General features: G+C 40.8%; 1 protein-coding gene across 10 annotated transcripts in view; it reads left to right on the forward strand.

Moving 5' to 3' along the window:
* DIP2A (disco interacting protein 2 homolog A) overlaps positions 1 to 22595 on the forward strand; it is a 200231-nt gene that overhangs the window by 56271 nt on the left and 121365 nt on the right. For 8 of the 10 annotated variants that reach the window (XR_010591670.1, XR_010591669.1, XM_065562263.1 and 5 more), the window contains one exon: positions 8619 to 8690. Coding sequence is in view for 4 of the 10 variants with exons in the window: in XM_065562263.1 (XP_065418335.1) it covers positions 8619 to 8690 (72 nt within the window). In the remaining 6 variants the exon portion in view is untranslated. Of the gene's footprint in view, positions 1 to 5774; positions 5884 to 8618; positions 8691 to 22595 lie in introns of those variants that run through there. The other 2 variants (XM_005311139.5, XM_042861821.2) reach the window with 2 other exon arrangements.

Raw genomic sequence — 22595 nt, forward strand, 5'->3', positions numbered from 1 at the left:
GGATGGATTATAAAGTATTGTGTAGCAAGCTCCTACTCCTAGAGAAATTAGACAAAAGGTAATTTACCATAGATTCAAGCAGGAGATTGTCAGTTAATACCAAGACTGGTTAGCCCTAGCTCCGCTCTGCCCCTTGCTCTGCCTTCAGCCCAAGCTCCACTGCTGAGGAAGCCTTGGTTGTGCAGTAATGGAGGAGAGGCACGGACAGATTAGGGTTGCCAAACCTCCTGGTTTTGCCAGAAGTCTCCCGGATTCAGGCTTATTTCCCAGAGGCTACTGAAGCCAAACTGGGAGATTTTAGGTCGCTAAAATCCGGCAGCACAGCGGGACTAAGTAAGGCTGCCTGCCTGCCCTGGCCCCGTGCTGCTCCTGGAAGTGGCTGACACGTCCCTGTGCCCTTGCGGGGAAGGGGCAAGGAGTCTCCGTGCGCTGTCCCTGCCCCAAGCGCAGACTCCGCAGCTCCCATTGGCCGGGACCTGCGGCGAATGGGAGCTGCGGGGGCAGTGCCTGCAGGCAGAGAGAGCACGCAGACACACCCCACCACCACCAGGGGCCGCAGAGACGCGCCAGCTGTTTCTGGGAGCAGCGCAGAGCCAGGGCAGGCAGGGAGCCTTACTTAGCCTGCTGCGCCGCCGACCGGGAGCCACCCGAGGTAAGTGCTGCCCAGCCAGAGCCCTAACCCCTCACCCCCTGCTGCCCCCCAATCCCCTGCCCCAGCTCTGAGCCCCCCCCCCCTGCACCCAAACTCTCCCCCAGCCCCAGGCTCATCCCGGAGCCTCCTCCCACACTCTGAACCCCTCAGCCCTAGCCTGGTGAAAGTGAGTGGCGGGGGGGGGGACGAGCGACAGGGGGAGGGGGCATGGAGTGATTGGGGCCTCGGAGAAGGGGCAGGGCAAGGGTGTTTGGCTTTGTGTAATTAGACAGTTGGCAACGCTAGGACAGATTCTGTTAATGGTGAGGGGGAGAGGGGAGAGACTGGAAAAGTTTGTGCGCCACTGCTTTAGGCAATGTTTTATACATTTATAATAAAGGGAATTTGTATTCAAGACCAACTTGAACTCCCTTCTAGTTCAAAATTTCTGGTTCAAAAGAACCCCAAACGCTTGTGCTAACATTTTTTATGACCTGTTATGTGAGGCCTTGGCAACGCAATGTCATGTAACTAGTCAAGCCTAGAACAAAGATTTGTTATTTATAACAAGGAAGCAGACTAGCAATTTACTGAAAATTGTGTGGTGATAGATATGTGAAAATGCAGTATTGTACCATGATCAGTTTGTATGTATAGCTTGCCTGCTATTGCAAATAACATTTGGCCAGGGATCTTCCGATAAACCTGGACTAGGAGCTGTGTGGGGCAGGAGCTATAGCACTTGGCATAATGGGGACCCCCTGGTCATTAACTTTTGGGGCTTCCTCCTCTGGATCCCACACAGCGGGAGGCCACTCTGAATTTAGCCTTTAATTCCTTCAAATTTTACTGTTGTTTTTTATAGCCCAGTAATCGTTTTGATTTGTATTCAAATAGCACCCACAAGTGCTTGATGCAATCCACAAGGAAGACTTGATCCCTGCTCCGAAGAGATGATCATCTAAAACAAGCAGCATTCAAAAGGTGCAGGAGAGGAATTACATTGTGATTATAATGTAATGATCATTTTTAATTTTTATCCCCAAATATCCCTTTCTCTGTTATTGGCTGGCTAATACCTTGGGTCTTGAGAGCAAATTTAAAGAGGAGGGTAAGTGGTCTTATGGATCAGCTCCTTAAATTGCCCTAAATAAAAAGATTTTATCATGTGCCTCTTATCAGTTTTTAAATACACATCTATCCAGTAGGAGCAAGGATGGTCTCATGATTAAGGCCTTGAACATAAACTCAGATCTGAATTGTATTGCAAGTTCTGCTATAGTCTTACTGTGTGACAATGAGCAAGTGACTTACTTTCTCTTCCTCTGGTTCCTCACATGGAAAATAGGAATGGTACCTTTCCTCCCAGGACAGTGGGAGCCTAAGTTCATTAATGTTACTACAGCTGAGTGCCATAATAAAAGCTGCTTAGTTTTCTCCCATCTGGGTATAGCCACATGTTGTCTTTTGTGTTGTACTTAGACTGCAGCTCTTCTGGGCATAGACTTTCATTTTGTTAAGAGGTTGTATGGTGTCTAGCACAATAGGGTGCTGGTTCATGACTGGGCTCCTAGGCACTACAGCAAAAGTAGAAATAAATAGACATACATTTGAATACTTGAATACTAGTTTGACACAATACTGGGCTAATGGATAATTATTTCACTCTTCATATTGCCTTTCTGACACAGTAATCAAGTTGGATTCATAAGGATTAAATAGTGCATATTTTGGTAGTACTTAGTCCTCGAGTAAGACAAAGTTATGAATATGGTATTTCAAGTATATAAAATAAGCTTTTCAGAGGTCTTCATTGTGGTACTGCATCTAGGTATTTTTATCAGTACTATGTAAGACACAAAATAAATTTAGGTCAGATACAGTTTTAAAGCATGTCATTGTTGATCTGCTCAACCCTTGCTAATGTGTTCGTTCTCATGTTTCTTTTTAGGGGAAGCACAGTGCATCCCCTACCAGATGATTTTTTCCCTACATGCACATAGCTTTTTCTTATTAAAGGAAAAGACAACATTCATGATTTACCGTAATGGCATGATATCAAAGCTTTATCTGCTTTAATTACCAAATTAAATCCTCTATGTGAAGACTGTAACAAGCTTTACTGTAAAGGATAACTGTAGTATATGAAGGTTTTGTATGAAACATATTTTTAAAAGATGCCTGCTGTTTATTGTAAACTCACTGTAGTTGAAATGGATTAAAAATGATCTTGAGTTATCCATCTTTTAAAATTCGTTTTAAATAGTTCAAATGTATTGCAAGGAATTGGTTATATTCTGTAGCTCATATCTGCAGTAAATGAAAAAGCCAGAGTCTTGTAATGGCCTGATGAAAACCGTTGTTAGTTACTCTCTCTCACCCTAATGTAGCACTAGATGAGTTTGTTTGGATTTAAGTCACAGACAGAAAACTTGCATCTCAAATATGACCAGTTTTTCAAATAATTAAATTGTAGCAGCAGTAGCTAGAATTAGACTGGCGCACCTGCGTATTTATTTAGAGTGGGTGTCTGTCAGTCGGCTCCACTCCATAGAGAGTGCTAATGGGATTGACCAGGAGCTGTAGGACCAGCTTTTCCTTTTCCCTGTGGAATAAGATAGGGATTTACTTAATCACTAGAACAACAATTCATTAATTGGCCTAACTGAGCCTGGATGATTGCCATGTTGCTTTTGTGATCTAGATACTTAACCTGGCTTGCACTTGCGGGGTGCAGACACTTGCTCTAGAGGCAAACGATTAAGATATTTCAGAATCTGTTAAGAATTTATTAAAGTGCAGAAAATCTTTGAACTCTTAATAGAAATACAGAGGTTTTGGGTGTGGAGTAGTGCATGTACACAGCATTGCACTACAGTAGATAGAGGATCGGACTGAGGGTCAGTAGACCTGTTTTGTTCCTTGCTGTGTCACACACTTTAGGTCACAGTGGGCCTATATGTTCCTCAACTTCTTGATCTGTAAAATGGTGGTGATAGTGCTTTGTGGATCTGTGGTATTTAAATCTGTGTTCAGGATGGGATTTTCCAAAGTGCTCAGTGTTGATCTAGATTTTCTCTCAAGATAATGGTAAAGCTCTCATTGATTCCAGTCCGAGCAGAGTTAGGCCAACATCGAGCGTATCTGAAAATCCCATCCTTGCTTTGTAAAGGACGTGATCCTTTTTATGAAGAGGCACTGCAGTTACTAGATAACTAATACTGTTGTGTAATTGAAAACAGTAATTTTTTTTCCATTTTAATTTTCTGGGCATTAAGTGACATAAAATTGCTTATCTGTAGGACTGTCAGTTGTAGTTCTAAATTGTCATACCATAGTCAAATTTAGTCTCGCATCTAGTACCTGATTTTTAAGAGATGTAAGGGCTTGTGTCCACAGCACAACAGCGTGAGCTACAGGGTGTGATTTCTAAAGCAGAGTAATGAGTAGTGCACTAAATGATCTATGTAGACCCCGCTAGTGAGCACTAAAAGTTCTCTAGTGTGCTTTCATATACTTGTAGTGCACACCAGCAGGTTCTCCGTGGACGAGTTAGTTCGGAACATTAGTGTGCTTTAGAAATCACACCCTTTTAGTGCACTTTGCCACACTGTGTAGACAAGTCCTAATACTATCCAGCAGCTGCTTGTTTGGGCCGAGCTTTTCACATGCACTTGATGAATTTGTGCATGAAAATGTGGGTACATGTGTGCTTTCTTAATATGCAGACCGCTCTCAGAATTTGTCACTATTTCCCCATAGTTTGACTCATAATATTTTCTTGATCGTGCTATGCTAAATTTGTCATTATACCATTTTGAAAGGTAATGGATGCTCTCAGTATACTTAATTAACAGAATTCTAGAAAGAATATTATGTGCCCCAAAAATGCCTGTTGGAAGTCAAACCAGTTGGCGTGCTTGATGATCCTTTACCAGGTGATATCAACATATACCATGTGCTACACAAATCCCTTGTTATCTTCCGAAGTGTGACAAAAGTAGGGGTGGAGAATTGAAGCTGAGGTTTCTTGCCTCCTTCATGGATTTTTTATTTTTGTTGGCTACAAATATTTTATTGGTTATTTTATTTTAAAATGGATACAAAGTTTATTTTTCAAGTTTTAAGAGTTAATATTCAAATCAAAATTTATTTTTAGTTAGCAAATAGTTGTGACTTAAGGCAGTGAGATAGTATTTGAAAGAGATTTCAGTAATGTTTCACAAACTTTCACATGCGTTGAGGGAGTCTGCTCACCACTATTCAGAGTTACCCAGCGCTAAGGGCCCATCTGTTTCTTGTGCAGCTCCTATTCCTACATTTTTCAGAGACATAACCATTTAAAATCAGTTAAACTGACAGTGACTAAATTACCTTGTGATAAATCATAACACATTCCTCAGGTAGTTTAGAGGATAATCCTGCATTTTAGAATTTACCTTTGTGTACTTGTGTTTAATTTTTCTGATATCTTTAGATAAAGAAAACTCCAGTCCTTTCCTTTTTCAGACATTCATTTCGCTCTAATCTCTTTGACACATTTCTAAAATATGTATATATTCTAAGCAGCAGATTGACAGCTCAAACCATCCAAGCCAATTTCTAACTTTACACAGAGATGTTCCCAGCTGGTTCACTGGGACTGAGGAACATCAGGCGGCTTTTGTCTTGTCTAATAACTGGGGAGAAAGTGAGGCTAAATGACAGCAGCTGTGGCCCTGCGACACCAGATGTGCCTCTGGGACTGAACTCGGCCCTTTTCTTTAGGAAGGGGATGGGAATTACAAAGGAACCCAACATGAACTGGGTTAATCCCACTGTGGCACTGTGTATGTGGTGGGGGTGGGGTGCAATTGTAGAGTAGGGAATCCACCCCTGAGCTTTTGAGACAGGAACAAAGAAATATCTGCTGTGCAGTGTCTGTCTTTCACTCGGGGCCCTGAAGATCTACAGAGAAGCTTTTGACTTTAGACTTTTCCTAACCTGATTCAAGAAAGCGCTCTTATTCGTAATTCCTTTTTATTCAGTAGGATTAATGAACTTGTACCTGATATGTCAAAAGAGAAAGTTTATACAATATTCTGACTCTAAGTGAGGCTTTTTTCCCTTAACAATGTGCTCGGGTCTGCTGCTGCTGTGAAGATCCTGTCAGTTGGCTGATATTTGAGAAGTGCCTTGCAAAGAAAGTTGACATAAGGATTATTTGGGCTGTGGTTCAGAGCTATGAAAATGATGATCTCCCCCAATTTAAGGTACTATGGTAGATTTATCTCGAATTACGTGTAGCACTCAGTATTTTTTGTAGTGTTTGCTGGGAGAAGGAGATTGCTTCTGTTCTGTTGAATAGTTTTTATTTTTAAGACAAAATATGTTTTCCCTGATGGTAGTCTTTTTACAGAACTGAAAGCAATGTATCCTGTTGGTTTGGTAAGCTACCTTTCCTTTTGTATAAGTGATTTCTGTAATAAATGTGCCTTTGTCTTTTTGCTCAGATTTCCCTGGTACACGTTCACCAGATGTATTTTTGAAATTCTTGTATTGTGAATATTTATAACTTTACGACTTTCCTAGCATACTTTTCAGTTTATATTTCAGGAAAAATACAATCCAAAATATTATTTCTCCTGTGTACAAAGTGTACTTTAAACCATATTTATAGATCTTTATTAAAAATTTGAAGTTATGTCCATGTATGTTTAATATTTAGTTTCGACAATTCTCAGTAATTTTAATATTTGTAGGGGGGTTTTTGAACAGTACCTGCCAGCTACTGTAACCTGTTCGTGTGCTAACATGTCATGTACACATATTTATAGGTTTGTTTTCCTTGTAACTGATCGTGGTGCTGGAGTAATTTCACTTGTGTATTATCAATGAATATTGATGCAGGTAGGAACTGGGGAGTTGAGGAATGCCTGTGCTTAAAGCATATGTCATGACGGTACAGTTGAGAACACTGAAATGGTTATCCTCCAGTATTCTGAGGGAAATGGACAAGTTTTAAGGACCAGGTTTTATTCTTTTTAATGTCTGACAGGCATGGATTTTTATTCATACACATTCAAAGCCATGTGATATACATCAGTAGAGTGACTGCATACTTAGTGTTCATCCAATGGGCATTATAGGTGCCACTTTTCTGGATGAATGCTGCGCATCAGTTATCAGCAAAGTTGTTTATTGCTGAAACTTTTTTTATTCTCTCTCTTTTCCCTCTCACAACAGGATGGAAACAGAAAATTCCTCAACTTTTAGAAAGCAGTTGGTTCTGTTTGGTGATGTTACCTAATCCATTTCTAGGACTCTACCAAATTCATGGTCCATTTTGGTAAATTTCATGGTCATGAGATTTAAAAAATGTTAAATTTCATGGTTTCAGACATTTCAATCTGAAATTTCATGATGTTGTAACGTGGAGGTCCCAACCCAAAAGGGGGTTGAGGGGGTTATAGGGTGATCACAGTATTGCCACCCTTACTTCTGCGCTGCTGCTGGTGGCGGCACTGCGTTCAGAGCTGGGCAGCTGGAGAGCAGCGGTTGCTGGCCAGGAGCCCATATTTGAAGGCAGCGCAGAAGTAAGGATGGTAATATTGTGACATTCCCCCTCCTCCCCCCAAACAATAGCCAGATTTCACGAGGCAGACCAAATTTCATGCTTCATGATGCATTTTTCATGCCCGTGAATTTGATAGGGCCATATCCAAGTCCATGTACGTTTTTTACACACACTCTCACTCACTCTGTAAGCTTTTTGGTAGGACCTAGGCTTTCTTTGTGTTTACATAGTGTGTCTCATACTGTGGTTACTACTAGAAACAAATAATAATGAGTCTGAAATGTATTTCATAGCAGAAGCTGAGAAAATGCTCTTGACGTACGGTCCCAGCTTCAGTTTATATTTTTGCTGCAGCTGCAAATTTCTCTAGCACAGTAACAGGAGGTTTGCTTTGTTAGGACTGTGTGTGGAACTGCAAAGTTCTCCCCTTCCTCCCCAATATGTAGTGGAAAAATATGAAAGGGGGGATAATTCACCTTCAAGAAGCAGGGACTGTTCTGAAGAGAAATTTTGGTTTACCAATTATTGTTCCACATACTGTCTGTCCTGAGCATGAGCTAAAGAGCAGATTTAAGCTACTTGATAGAAGTAATTTATGATAACTTTGCTGCAAGCTTTATATGAAGCTTTTTCCTTCTGTTTTTCGGAAGTCATGCAAATCTTAGTCCCCAAAAGTTCTCTTAACAGTAAATAAATATTTCTAGAAAAATAGAATTGTTCTACATTTCTCTTGTAGACTGGGATATGTTATGCAAAAGGAAATGTCATGGTTCGCAGAGACACAATGTATGCAAATATGGCTGAAAACGCAATGATTTGTATGTCAACTATCCAGAATCGAGATTAGTGCTGAAAACTGATATAATTTGATGCAGTGTTGAAAAGAGGAAACATTAGGAAAAAAACAGAGCAGGTAGTAAGATCTTAAACACTTATGAAAAAGTACTGCACATCCATTTTGCTAAAGCATCTTCCGTTAAGCCTTGGTGCAATAAACATTTCTGGCATCACAGAATGGTCTGATTCAAAGTATATTGTCTGTACTGGTTTCCTTTAACGCTACAGATCTTTTGTGCTGCTCTAGAACTTTTGTGCTCTGGTAGACAGCAAATACCCTCTGCAAAGTCAACCCTAGTACAAGTACTAATCAAACACACATGCACTCATTACGGATCTGACTTCAACCTATAGACGCTTCCAAGTTTTGTAACGGCTTTTTATTCTTTTTTGGTTTCATGCTGTTGTGTCCAGGTATTACAGCACATATGGTATGTAAGGTCATGCATTGTTCCTATAACCTGCCCAATGGCTAGACACAAGTGTAATTCCTTTATTTAAAAAAAAAAAAAAAAAATCCTAAGATACCATTCTGTAACGGATAGGTGTATTAAAACACACTGCGAATACTTACTCTTTTCTTTGTTGCTTTAGGAGACATCACTCAAAAAGGATATGAAAAGAAAAGGGCGAAGCTACTTGCACGTTACATACCACTAATTCAAGGTAAGAGATTTAAACTATCTGAAAGTTTCAGGGAAGCCTTTTGTGCTACATGATTGTAAAAAGTGATCTGTATATCCACTAAATCCTTAATGAGCATTGTCCTGAGTTAGTGATGTTACTAACTTTATAGAAAACTCTGGGTTTCTTTGTAGTAAATAGAATTTCAGCCCCCATTGGAATATCTGAGTGGACACGTCGTGGTAGGCATCAGACCTGAATGTTAGCAAGCAGGTTCAAAAATTAAGCATCTATCCTCTAGCTAGCTATCTACAGCAAACAAAGTATAACTATGCAGAGCTCTATAATGAAATATTGTTGTCAACTGTGACCAGGAGAACTGCATGGTGACTTGCCTGCCTGGACAGGGAGAACCGCATGGTGACTTGTCTGCTTGGTGCAACATCTCAAGACATCTAGATAGACTGATGTGTAGTGCTGGGGAGGAGCTGGTGGTCGTGGTACATGTAGGTACCAATGACATAGGGAAGGATAGGAGAGAGGTCCTGGAGGCCAAATTTAGGCTGCTAGGTAAGAGATTGAAGTCCAGGACCTCCATGGTAGCATTCTCTAAAATGCTTCCAGTTCTACACGCAGGGCCAGTTAGACAAGCAGAACTGCAGGGTCTCAATGCGTGGATGAAATGATGGTGTAGGGAGGAGGGGTTTAGATTTATTAGGAACTGGGGAAACTTTTGGGAAAGGGGGAGCCTATACAGGAAGGATGGGCTCCACCTAAACCAAAATGGAACCAGATTGCTGGCGCTTAAAATTAAAAAGGTCGTAGAGCAGTTTTTAAACTAAGGGCTGGTGGGAAGCCGACAGGTGCAGAGGAGTATGTGGTTCGGACATCCCTTATGGGAGGATCTATAAATGGTGATTCCCTATGTCCTAATAAGGAGGAGAGGATGGAAGATAAAATACAGGTAAGATCTGATGAGAAACAGTCAAAAGAAAAAAAGTCCCATTCAATTACAGCATGTAATGGCAGACAGCTAAAAAGTGACAAGTTTTTAAAGTGCTTAAATACCAGTGCTAGAAGTCTAAACAATAAGATGGATGAACTAGAGTGCCTTGTATTAAATGTGAGGATATTGATATAATAGGCATCACAGAAACTTGGTGGAATGAGGATAATCAAGGGGACACAGTAATACCAGGGTACAAAATATATCGGAAGGACAGAAAAAGGCGTGTTGGTGGGGGAGTGGCATTATATGTGAAAAAGCGTAGAATCAAATGAAGTAAAAATCTTAAATGAACCAAACTGTACCATAGTGTCTCTATGGATAGTAATTCCATGTTCGAATAATAAGAATATAGAAGTAGGGATATATTACAGACCACCTGACCAGGATGGTGATATTGACTGTGAAATGCTCAGGGAGATTAGAGAAGCTATTAAAATAAACTCAATAATAATGGGGGATTTTAACTGTCCCCCCATTTACGGGGTATATGTCACCTCAGGAAGGGATGCAGAGTTAGTTTGGCACCTTAAATGACTGTTGCTTGGAGCAGCTATTCCTGGAACCCACAAGAGGAGAGGCAATTCTTGATTTAGTCCCAAGTGGAGCACAGGATCAGGTCCAAGAGGTGAATATAGCTGGAATGTTTGGTAATAGTGACCATAATATAATTAAATTTAACTTCCCTGTGGCAGGAAAAACACCACAGTGGCCCAACATTACAGCATTTAATTTCAGAAAGGGGAGCTACACAAAAATGAGGAGGTTAGTTAAACAGAAATTAAAAGGTTCAGCACCAAAAGTGAAATCCCTGCAAGCTGCATGGGAACTTTTTAAAGACACCATAATAGAGGCTCCACTTAAATGTATACCCCAAATTAAAAAACATAGTAAGAGAACCAAAAAAGAGCCACCATGGCTAAGCAACAAAGTAAAAGAAGCAGTGAGAGGCAAAAAGGCATTCTTTAACACGTGGAAGTTAAATCCTAGTGAGGAAAACAGAAAGGAACAAAAACTCTGGCAAATGAAGTGTAAAAATATAATTAGGGAGGCCAAAAAAGAATTTGAAGAACAGCTAGCCAAAGACTCAAAGTAATAGCAAAAATTTTAAGTACATCAGAAGCAGGAAGCCTGCTAAACAACCAGTGGGGCCAATGGGCGATAGAGAGGCTAAAGGAACACTTAATGATGATAAGGCCATTGTGGAGAAACTAAATTAATTCTTTGCATCGGTCTTCACAATTGAGGATGTGAAGGAGATTCCCAAACCTGAGCCATTCTTTTTAGGTGACAAATCTGAGGAACTATCCCAGATTGAGGTGTCGTCAGAGGAGGTTTGGGAACAAATTGATAAACCAAACAGTAATAGGTCACCAGGACCAGATGGTATTCACCCTAGAGTTCAGAAGGAACTCAGATGTGAAATTTCAGGACTACTAATCAGCTTCTGTACCAAATGACTGGAGGATAGCTAATGTGACGCCAATTTTTAAAAAAGGCTCCAGAGGTGACCCTGGCAATTACAGGCCAGTAAGCCTGATGTCAGTACTGGGCAAACTGGTTGAAACTATAGTAAAGAACAAAATTGTAAGACACATAGATGAACATAATTTGTTGGGGAATAGTCAACATCATTTTTGTGAAAGGAAATCATGCCTCACCAATCTAGTAGAATTCTTTGAGGGGATCAACAAGCATATGGAAAAGGGGGATCCAGTAGATATAGTGTATTTAGATTTTCAGAAAGCCTTTGACAAGGTCCCTCACCAAAGGCTTTTAAGCAAAGTAAGCTGTCATGAGATAAGAGTGAAGGTTCTCTCATGGATTGGTAACTGGTTAAAAGATAGGAAACAAAGGGTAGGAATAAATGGTTAGTTTCCAGAATGGAGAGAGGTAAATAATGGTGTCCCCAGGGGTCTATACTGGGCCCAGTCCTATTCAACCTATTCATAAATGATCTGGAATAAGGGGTAAACAGTGAGGTGGCAAATTTTGCAGATGATACAAAACTACTCAAGATAGTTAAGTCCCAGGCAGACTGTGAAGAGCTACAAAAGGATCTCTCAAACTTGGGTGACTGGGCAACAAAATGGCAGATGAAATTCAGTGTTGATAAATGCAAAGTCAGGCACATTGGAAAACATAATCCCAACTATACTTATAAAATGACAGGGTCTAAATTAGCTGTTACCACTCAAGAAAGAGGTCTTGGAGTCACTGTGGATAGTTCTCTGAAATCATGCACTCAGTGTGCCACAGCAGTCCAAAAAGTGAACAGAATGTTGGGAATCATTAAGAAAGGAATAGATAATAAGACAGAAAATATCATATTGCCTCTATACAAATCCATGGTATGCCCACATCTTGAATACGGTGTGCAGATGTGGTCGCCCCATCTCAAGAAAGATATATTGGACTTGGAAAAGGTTCAGATAAGGGCAAAAAAAATGATTAGGGGTATGGAACGGCTGCCATATGAGGCGAGATTAATAAGACTTGGACTTTTCAGCTTGGAAAAGAGATGACTAACGGGATATGATAGAGGTCTGTAAAATCATGACTGGCATGGAAAAAGTTAATAAGGAAGTGTTGTTTACTCCTTCTCATAACACAAGAACTAGGGGCCACCAAATGAAATTAATAGGCAGCAGGTTTAAAATAAAATAAAGTATTTTTTCACACAGTACACAGTCAACCTGTCGAACTCTTTGCCAGAGGATGTTGTGAAGGCCAAGACTATAACAGGGTTCAAAAAAGAACTAGATAAATTCATGGAGGGATAGGTCCATCAATGGCTGTAAGCCAGGATGGGCAGGGATGGTGTCCCTAGCCTCTGTTTGCCAGAAGCTGGGAATGGGCGATGGGATGGATCACTGGATGATTACCTGTTCTATTCATTCCCTCTGGGGCACCTGGCATTGGTCACTGTCGGAGGACAAGATACTGGGTTAAACGGACCTATGGTCTGACCCAGTATGGCTGTTCTTATGTACATCTTAACACTGTATTACATCAGCAATTTGCATCCAGAGTGAGACGTGTACCTGAATGACTTTTATTTCAAGGTGTTTTTAATGTTTGTTCTTGAGAATTTTGTTTAGGAGCATTTATCTTTTAGAGAGATTTTTTGCCTTGATAAATAACTTAATCAAGGTGTCATCATTACTGCTTTAAAAAGAGTAAGATTACGGGATAATTTTAATTGGGGGAAAAAAAGTTACTGAAACTACCATTCACAAATATAATACAAATATTTCTAGATCTTTCTTGTAGTTTACTTTTCTTAGTTTTCTTTAGTCTTTTCTGGCAAATATTTTAATTTATTATTAAACTAATGGATACTGTGTTTCTTGCCATTATCAAGCTACAGGGCTTTTTTTTTTTAAATACAGATTTTGGAATAATGCTGCTTGTAACTAACATTACATTTGCCACTCAGACAAACTACAGTGTCTGCTGATAACTGACATATACTACCACTTCTACAAGTTATTTTGGGGACCGGTTTGATGGAGAAACCTGTTACCAAAAATTGTTTATTTTAAAGTTATCATTCAACATAAAAATTGATGGTATCGTCTGAGTTAAAAGCAATTGCATGACTACTTGTGTTTAAACCCTATATGTTTAGATTTAATCTGACTCCTAATACTGTTAAAGCCGCATTATATTTGTCTGATGAGGTGCTTTTATTTGAAGCTTCTGTTTTCAAAAGCCTTTATAACCACTTGAAAAGTTCAGTTTGGCCATTCGTTATGTTTATTTAAAATGCACAAAATAATATTTTGAAACCTTTTTGCTCTAATTCACATTTGTTTTAAAAACTTCATACTAGCCATGGATGTAGTCCTCAAAAAGTACTGTTTTCAATAAAATAAAACAAAATTTTGTTTTAGAAACAGTTCAGTCCTTGAAAATCATGTATTTTGCTTGTGTGCCTTGTGATTTTTATTCTTTACCATGCTAAAGAGCTCCTTAAAAAGAACAGGAGGACTTGTGGCACCTTAGAGCTCCTTATGTCCCACTCTACACATATATCTGGAACACTACATGTTGATGTATTTTCATATTAAAATAAAGCCTCTGTGTATTTGAAAGGATATTAACTTGTGTAATAAATCAGATTCATGGGGGGGAAATTCAGTCCAGAAAACTTTTAAATGTTAAACATTATGATTAAGAACTGAAATATACCAAAGTGAGAGCATTTTAAGTTGTTCCCAAAGCAGCTGTCATGTGGCCATGTACTATATGGGAGCTTTCCCACTGACCGTCGGCATAAAAACACCACCTCCGTGAGCGGCAGAAGCTATGTCGGCGTGAGAAGCTCTCCTGCCGACATAGTGTTGTGCACACGAACACGTAAATCAGTGTAACTTACGTCACTCGGGGGTGGTTTATTCACACCCTTCAGTGACATAAATTATGCTGACAAGGCTGTAGTGTTAGACGTAGCTTAGGATTCTTAAACTTAGTGTTCAAGGCATTCATGGCACCACTAAAAACAAGCTTTGTTACTTATTACTTCCACTTTTACAGTGTGTGTGCATTTAAACACACCATGTCACTCCAGTAATTTTTGCATGCAGTATATAAGAAAAAGGTTAACGTGAAATTTAATCTGAATTGTATAATCTCATTCAACAAATGTAACTGAAAAATAATTGTTCTGTAGAAATCCTGCATCAATCTGTGAAGCAAATACATTTGCTACACTAAATCCCGCGTCAGCCTGGGACAATGGACTGGATGACCTCTTTCGGTCCCTTCCAGCCTCACAGTTCTGTGTTTATATGATTACACCAGTGTTCTCGTCCCTCACTGTGTCTTGATTTTTCTGGAACACTTTTTTAAAGAATTGTAAGTGTTTGTAAAGGAAGCTGCCCTGCCAGGACTGCAGCTTCCCCTGATAGACCTCCATCATTATTGATGATAAGCTCTTCCAGGAAATGTTATTAGGTTCTAAGAGACATTGTTTCTCAATGCTGACTTTGAAGTTATATAAACAAATGGAAAAAATTAAGTAAGGACAAACAGCAAAGACCTTGTCAAATTAAAGATCCCCCCTTCACTTAAATTTGACAAAAATAAGCTTTTATAAAATCTAAGATCAATATAAGAACATATAAGTACTCCTGTTCTTTTTGCGGATACAGACTAACACGGCTTCTACTCTGAAACCTATAAGAACATAGTTATTTTTGAAAGCCAATGACTATAACACTTGTCTGTAAACAAATGTTACCATACAGTGTTCAAAACTCAAACCCGGCAGTGCTAAGAGCTTAAAGTGAAATTGATAATAACACAAAGTAAAACTGGCTTAATTGTTCAAACTGAGAAATACAGTAAAGTACTCAGAGCATTGATAGTGAGAAGCAGTCTGGATTCACTCTTAATTATCAAAGCAGTGTTAGTAACACAGGAAAAGAAATGTTTAAAACATTTAAGTTGACAGTCTGTCTTAAATAGATAGTTATTGAAGTTTTTGGGGTTTCCAAAAGAAAATTCCATGTACAAGTGAAACTCAGCTATAGCTTTCTTGTTTAAGGACACATTTAAATTAATGAAAGATGAAATATCTCCTGCAAATAAACAAACGGATAGAAGCAGCTTTTAAGAAACCCCACACATCCATAAAACCTTTCCAAGCACTAGTCATGTCAGCTTGTTTTTCCAGGGCACTCTACCTATGGTGCTATCAGTACTCCTAAGGGCATTCTGCGCCAAAAAATTAAATTCTGTGCACAATATTTTAAAATTCTGCAACCTTTGTCAATAAATGAATGCAGAGGCTCCAACATGGCAGTGGGGAGCACAGGCCACTGGCTGTACGAAGGTGGGAGATCACCCTGCAGTCTCCCCACCCTCCAACCCTGGGACACGGACTCAGTGGTGAGACTGCACCCGACCCTGACACAACACAAGGCCTGGGCCTGCCCCAGAAACACCCTGGAGCCTTGCCATTCTGCATGAAGAGCACCAGGTGTGGGGCAGACAGGATCCAAGTGTGGAGGGGCTCAGTGCGGGGGGATCCAGGTGTGGGGTGAGAGGATTCTGTGTGGGACAATCTGGGTGCAGGCAGTTCAGTGCGGGGATCTGGATGCACAGGTAAGCTCATTGGGGGGGTTCCAGGTGCAGGGGCAATAGGACACTGCAGGGGCTTCCAGGTGAAAGTGATTGGGGATCAATGGAGGGGGTCTGGGTGTGGGGGTCTCAGCAGGGTGCTGGGGGTGTGGCGTTTGGGGGTCTGGGTGCAGCTAGTTGGGGGTCAGTGGCATGGGGGTCTGGATGTGGGGGCTCAGGGTGGGGCTCGTTGGGGTGGGGGTTTGAGTGCAGCGAGCTCCCTGGGGGGGATCTGGGTGCAGGGGTTGGGGTCCGGAGTTAGGGGGTCTGCGTGCAGGGGGGCTCAAGATGCATGTGTTTAGGTTTAGAAGAGTGCGGTTTGAGTATGGAAGACTAGAGGGGTTCTGGGTGTACAGGATGAGGCTTTGTGGGGGCATCTGGATATGGGAGGTCCAGATGCATGCGGGTTGGGCGGATGGGGGAGTAGTTCCCTGTACAGTGACAAGGGAATCTTGAGTAGGTGTTAGGTTCTTTTACCTCTGGATTTGGCACTGGTGATATTGCTGCTGGAATTCTGTGTGGTGGGGTCCACAGTTCTGCTGTCCACAGTTCAAGAAGAATGTTGAAAAATTGGAGAGGGTTCAGAGGAGCCATGAGAATTAGTGAAGGATTAGAAAACATGGTTTAGAGTGATAGACTCACGGGGCTCCATCTGTTTAGTTTAACAATGGAGATTAAGGGGTGACTTGATCAGTTTCTAAGTACCTTCATGGGACAAATATTTGATATTGGGCTCTTTTATCTAGCAGACAAAGGTATAACACAATCTAATGGCTGGAAGCTGAATCTAGACAAATTGAGACTGGAAATAGGTGTGTATTGGAATAGTTTACCAAAGGTCTTGGTGAAGTCTCCATCACTGGCAATTTTTAAATCAAAATTGGATCTGTTTTTTTAAATACATGCTTTAGTTCGAAAGGAATTGTATTGGGAAAGTTCTCTGTCCTGTGTTATGCAGGAGGTCAGACTAGAGGATCACAGGGATCCCTTGCGGCCTTGGAATCTATGAATGTAGTAGGAGAAACTCTGCCCTTTTTCCCAGAAGGGGAACATAGAGGGAAAAGGAGCCATATAACCACTCTGAGGGGGGAATACACGGAGTAGAGGGGCAGGCCTGCAGTCGTCCCCTTTAGATGCCAAGAGAGAAATAGGCCTGGAGTCCTCCCCATTGAACAATCCTGAAAAGGGGGTCTGCCTAAAGGCCATCCACAGGCCGAAACATCCTGCTGTGGAGGTGGGGGACTATGGAGTTTCCTCAGTGGCCTCCTGAAGTTTGGATAAACATCAAGACTTCATATCTTTTGAAACTCTAAATTAGGGCATTCATACTAAAACTAAGCTCAGGTTCACCAGAATTCATTTCTCTCTCTGGCTTCTGGGGCTCTTCAGCCTCTGACAATATCGGTAGAATTGTTACTGACCGATCTTCTTACCAGGTTGCTAGGTAAATCAAGACATGACCACAATCAGAATCCTGATGCTAGTTTACAGATCAACCTATGGGAATGATTGTACGAGGCTTAAATACAGTCTTAAAACATCGTTCAGTATAGAAAAATTGCGGAATAATAAGACAATACAGATAATAATTCATCAGTAATGAAAAGCCCTTTCTCCTCTCCACCCAACAAAATTTGATTCTTACCTTTGCGCGTTGTCTCATTTTGACTAGGATGAATGAAGATGTATCTATTTTTGGTGGTATTTGCAACAGAACTTAATGCTGAGGACACCACATCATACATTTCACTATTCATATGAAATTCATTGTGATGTATTGTGCCACTGGACTCCTTGTTCTTGTTGTGATGTATTGTGTAATTTGCTGGAAAACCTTGCTTTAAATGCTGCCGTATATTAGATTTAAATTCAGATTACACTGAAATCTAATTAAATCTATTCTGTAGTATTTATTAAATGTATTCAGATGCCTAATTTGAACATCCAGCTGCATTAAATAATACAGTTATTATGGTGTATAATGCGTTTGAGTGGGTTTGTGTGGTGGGATTTTTGGAAGAACAAGTTTTGGAAATCAGAGGCGCACTTCTCGAGGTCCCTTCCAGCCCTACATTTCTGAGAAGTCATCACGTCCAGCCCCCTACGCTGTGGCAGGACTTCACATGGCACTTCACCAAGCATGAAAAGAAAGTCCATACTCTCCCAGGGTTTGCATTGAGGGTTGGGATCTGTATGTCATGGTCAAACACTTACGATTGTGGTGGGGTGTTTTTTTCCCCCTCCCTGTTTTTTAGGGAATTGGCCAAGTATTTGATTGAGTTTTTGCAGCTCTCCCTTAAGAGTGCCTCTGCATTTTGTTGCAGTGTTTATAGCCAATAGAGATACATGCCCTTATTTCTGATGCCCTGAAAACCCCCCACCTGCATTCATTTTTGCCCTTTTGACTTCCTCACCTGCTTTCTGCCTACTAATTAATTTCCACTGGGACTAGTTTTTACAAACCTTTGAGTAGCTTTCTTATCAGTCCTGTTCCTTGGAGTTATGCAAGTGTAAGAGAGGTGAAAACATTATCTAGTATCTGTTCTGTACTCACCCACTTTCAGCTTAGTGTTGGTGGTAGATTTCTTTTGATTTTATTTGTTTCAAAAGGCACAGAATAGCTGTTACAGGCTTTTTGCATGCTCGAAAAGTAAGATTTCCCTTTGTATCTTATTTGATTGCCGAGGCAGCTTCAAATTTGGAGTTAGGGAAAGTCGAGAAGAATGATATTCAGAGAGATCTGTTACAGTTCTGTATACCTTTTAGAAACCAATAGCCACAGGTAACTTGTTTTCTTTATGGTGCTTTTTGTCTGTGAAACACAATGCATGGATACGAACTACCAGACTGTGAACTGTTCAGCAAAATATGAGATCTTTTCCCACCTGTTATCTCTTTCTTGGCTTTTTTAAAATGCTCAACATTTATGTAACCTTTTGCAAACACTACTTAATCTTTCCATTATGAAGGTGTCCCTGGTTTCATAAGCGTGGAGTAACTGAAGCATAAAGGATAAAGGGCACACAGCAGGACTTAAGTTGGTGTGATCAGACCACTTTCTGGCCCATTCAGAGTATACTATATGTTACACTCAGACTTCCTTTGTCATAGGCTTTTACCTACTTACCAATGTAAAATTTTCATACAGAGCTTTACACATCACCGTTGAATTCAGCCTACTGGATCTTTCAAAGTGTGAGAATAATAGGATGTAAGCTGGAGAAACACACCCCTAGGGGTAAAATGAGGAATGTAGTGGGACAAGCCACTAACTTAGAATGTGTACATTAAGGAAGACAAACCTTGTTTTAATTTATATGCTGAAAAGACTTGAAAAGCATGTGATACACTAAGTGTTGGCCTACTTTAATTTGCACACTTTTATGTCTTCTTGTTAGTTGCTGCTGTTGCCCCTGCGTAAGTGTGTCTCTGAGGGTTGTTTGCATGTCCCAGGCTGGCAGTATCGCCTAATGGCAATACTCTGGGGGTGTAATGCCTGCTCGTGAGAGTTCAAAGGGGCCACTTCGCCTCACGGCGCTATCAGGGTACTGTTGCCCACTGCGAGAGAGGGGAGGGGAACCTGGGCCCACCCTACTCCACTGGCTTCAGAGGCAGCCAAGTTCAAATGGAAACCCCTTATTTCCTTTTAGTGACTTTGACAAAACTGTCCATAGTTAAATTATTCCAATCAGATTGTCTCTGCCTATAGCAATAATTTACAATTGATTATTTACAGTCCTTTCCTTTGGGGAAAGGGCCCCTTTTCCTTCAGAATGGCTGTAACGGTTTCTGGGGACACAAGCATAGTGGTGATAGTTGTTACCACCTGACCTCCCCTTACACCTTTGAAACAGGGTACCCTGACACACCCAAGCGGGTTCCCTGGGTCACTTCCTACCCTTGTCCCAGTCACTCCAGCGGCATTTTTAGGGTTGGATGTGGGGTGTCTCTTGTGTCTTTTCTGTTTCATCTCCAGCAGCTCCTCTGCTGGCAACAGCAAGCCATCCCTCTCGGCTCTCAAAGTTGGCTGGTGTTGGGGGGTGGCAAGCAGGGCAATTGCCTGGGGCCTCAACCTTTTTCTTTCTGAGGCCTCCCCCCCACCCCCAACATGCTATAAAAACTCCACGGCCCACCTGTGCCACGATAACTGATTTTATATAGCATATATTTCCCATATACTACTACACATGTCCTTGTTTTTGATTTGTATCTTTCATGATAGGAAATATGTATCATATGTAAAACAGTTAAATACTCTTTATTGATAAATGCTTTGTTGACTTTCAAAATATAATACTCCACATGCTAATTCTGGTTGAAGCGCTTGCTCGTGTAATGGATGCAATACTTCTGCTGTTAGCTTCTATTGAAATGCTTGGTCGTGTTCCCACAGCAGCTCTATCAGCTTGATTTCAGAGCAACGTACCAGTTCCTAACAGCTCAACTCCGATGTCAAGCTCCCTCCAGTTTCATTGCTGTCCCACCGTGGCAGGCTTATGCCCTTTAAAAGTTTACATTTTTTGTCTATAAAGTGCTTTCAGTAGTTTTTAACCATTTTTGACCAAACCCCAGTGACTGCAGATTGGTCAAATTCAATAACACTTGGCACTTTAATAAACTAAACATTATTAAATAATATTTAGTAGATTTAATCCTAAACCATTAGTTGAATTTGTTTCCAAACTAGGGCATTTCAACCTTTTATATAATTGCTTAATTTTAATACCCTTCTTTACAAAACACTACCGTATAGGTTTTTACTTCCTAATAGCATTCACTTTACACTACAGTTATGCAGCACTTTTGGATAAGAGTGTTAAATGGTTAAACTCAATGATCTTTCTTGGTGCTGGGCTGGTTTCTGCTTCCAAAGCATACAGCCATCTGAAAAGAAAACACAACTGATTGTGGCTCCTCTTTAGATCCTCTAGGATTTTAATTAAAGAGCATGTCTTTACATTTGTTTTACCCCCTTGACGATACACACATGTTCCAAGCGACTGCAGCTTCCTTCCATAGTGCCACCCTTATTCTCTGTCATAAAATCATGTTAATTTTTACAGGAAGTGTAACTGTTTTGTGTTTAGACTTCCCATGTACCCCATCAAAGTGATTGTCAGAGCCATCTTAAGGCTCGCTGTTCCTAACATTGCTACTCTTGTGACTACCCCCTCCCCTTGCTGTTACTCCATAGGTGCGCTGTCTCTTCATTCTCCTTCTGCTGCATTTTCCTCTGCCGTTTCATTACTATAAAAGGGTCCAGAGTCTCCTCCTCCTGTCTTGATTCTGGCTGTTTGTGCCACAGCCTCAACCATGTTCTCTAGTTCTTACTTTAAAAGATGTTGAACTTCATTAAAACATTGAGGTATCAAAGCCAGATAATACCAACTACTTGTGTTTGGCTTGGGGAGGGGGGGAGAATTTAGAAAAGACTCCCAGGAAACATTGGCAGCTGCTCAAAAAATACCTGTCAGTTTTTGCAACTTTGAATGAAAGATTCAGATGGATTTTTAGTGGCATCTTTTAAAAGCCAATTCATTTTAGACGTGCAAAATAGGGTTTTATAAAGCGAGTGTTTGTTTAGGTACTTAAAATCTTGCATAATTACACACCAAATATACTTGCATTTCTCTGTATTTGGCTCAATACACCTTATTGCTCTAATTATATTTTACACCACTGTACCCAGATTACATTTCCTACTTGTACGTTCAGAGGCAGCCAAGTTCAAATGGAAACCCCTTATTTCCTTTTAGTGACTTTGACGAAACTGTCCATAGTTAAATGATTCCAATCAGATTCTCTGCCTATAGCAATAATTTACAATGGATTATTTACAGCCCTTTCCTTTGGGGAAAGGGCCCCTTTTCCTTCAGAATGGCTGTAAAGGTTTCTGGGGACACAAGCATAGTGGTGACAGTTATTACCACCTGACCTCCCCTTACATAATTTCTTTGACTAGCAGGGTTCCACCAGATGAGACAGCACCTCTTACTGCCATAACCAGGTTTTATCAAACCAGGCATTCCTTTCTCGCTTCATATTTAATGTTCTTCCTCTTATCTTAACTGGAATGTAGCTGAGGCCTGGCCTGATATGAGTAATTAACACGTGGAGGGAGGCCTCACTTTTGGGGGGATATAATTAGGCAAGTAAACAGATCATTAGGCTGATTTGTGCTAAATAAAATAAGTAAATAGGTCTATGGGCTAATAGGACAGAATGTCTGAGCCAGCTAAGATGAGAGAGAGAGAGAGAGAACACCCAGGGAAGATTTACTAAGAATGGGCAAGATAATTTAGGAAAGTAGAGATGAGATAAAGGAGCATGTACAATGCAGGGACAGAGCATGCTGCTCCGGGATTGGTTCCTGCAAAGTTACCAAGGCAATCCAAAAGTGTGATGCAATGTAATGTGTAAATGTATGTAAAGGAAGAGGTTTTCTGTGTAACTTTGGACATGTGGTTTGCCCTATACCCACCCCCTAGGGTTGAGTCTGATCAACGCAGCCCAGCTTTGCTGCATGCTAAATAAAGGAAGCTGAGTAATGAAATCTGGAGTCGCAGTGTGTTTTAGATCCCAGAAAACTGGATAAAGTGTTCTCCGAAAACTGGACAAGATGTTCTGGATGAGCTGAGTGGAAAAGGTCTCTGCAGGAATCCCAACAGGAAGTAACTAAGGGGACGCCATTTTAGTCTTGATTCTGACTCAGAGAGAGGAATTGGTTGCACATCTGAAAATTGAAGGCTGTTTTGGGTGAAAGCGATCCTGAAAGGCTAGAGTTCATGATCCTAAGGAAAAGGAAGAAGTGAGAG

This window comes from Chrysemys picta, chromosome 11, assembly GCF_011386835.1.
Source record: "Chrysemys picta bellii isolate R12L10 chromosome 11, ASM1138683v2, whole genome shotgun sequence".
NCBI lineage: Eukaryota > Metazoa > Chordata > Testudines > Emydidae > Chrysemys > Chrysemys picta.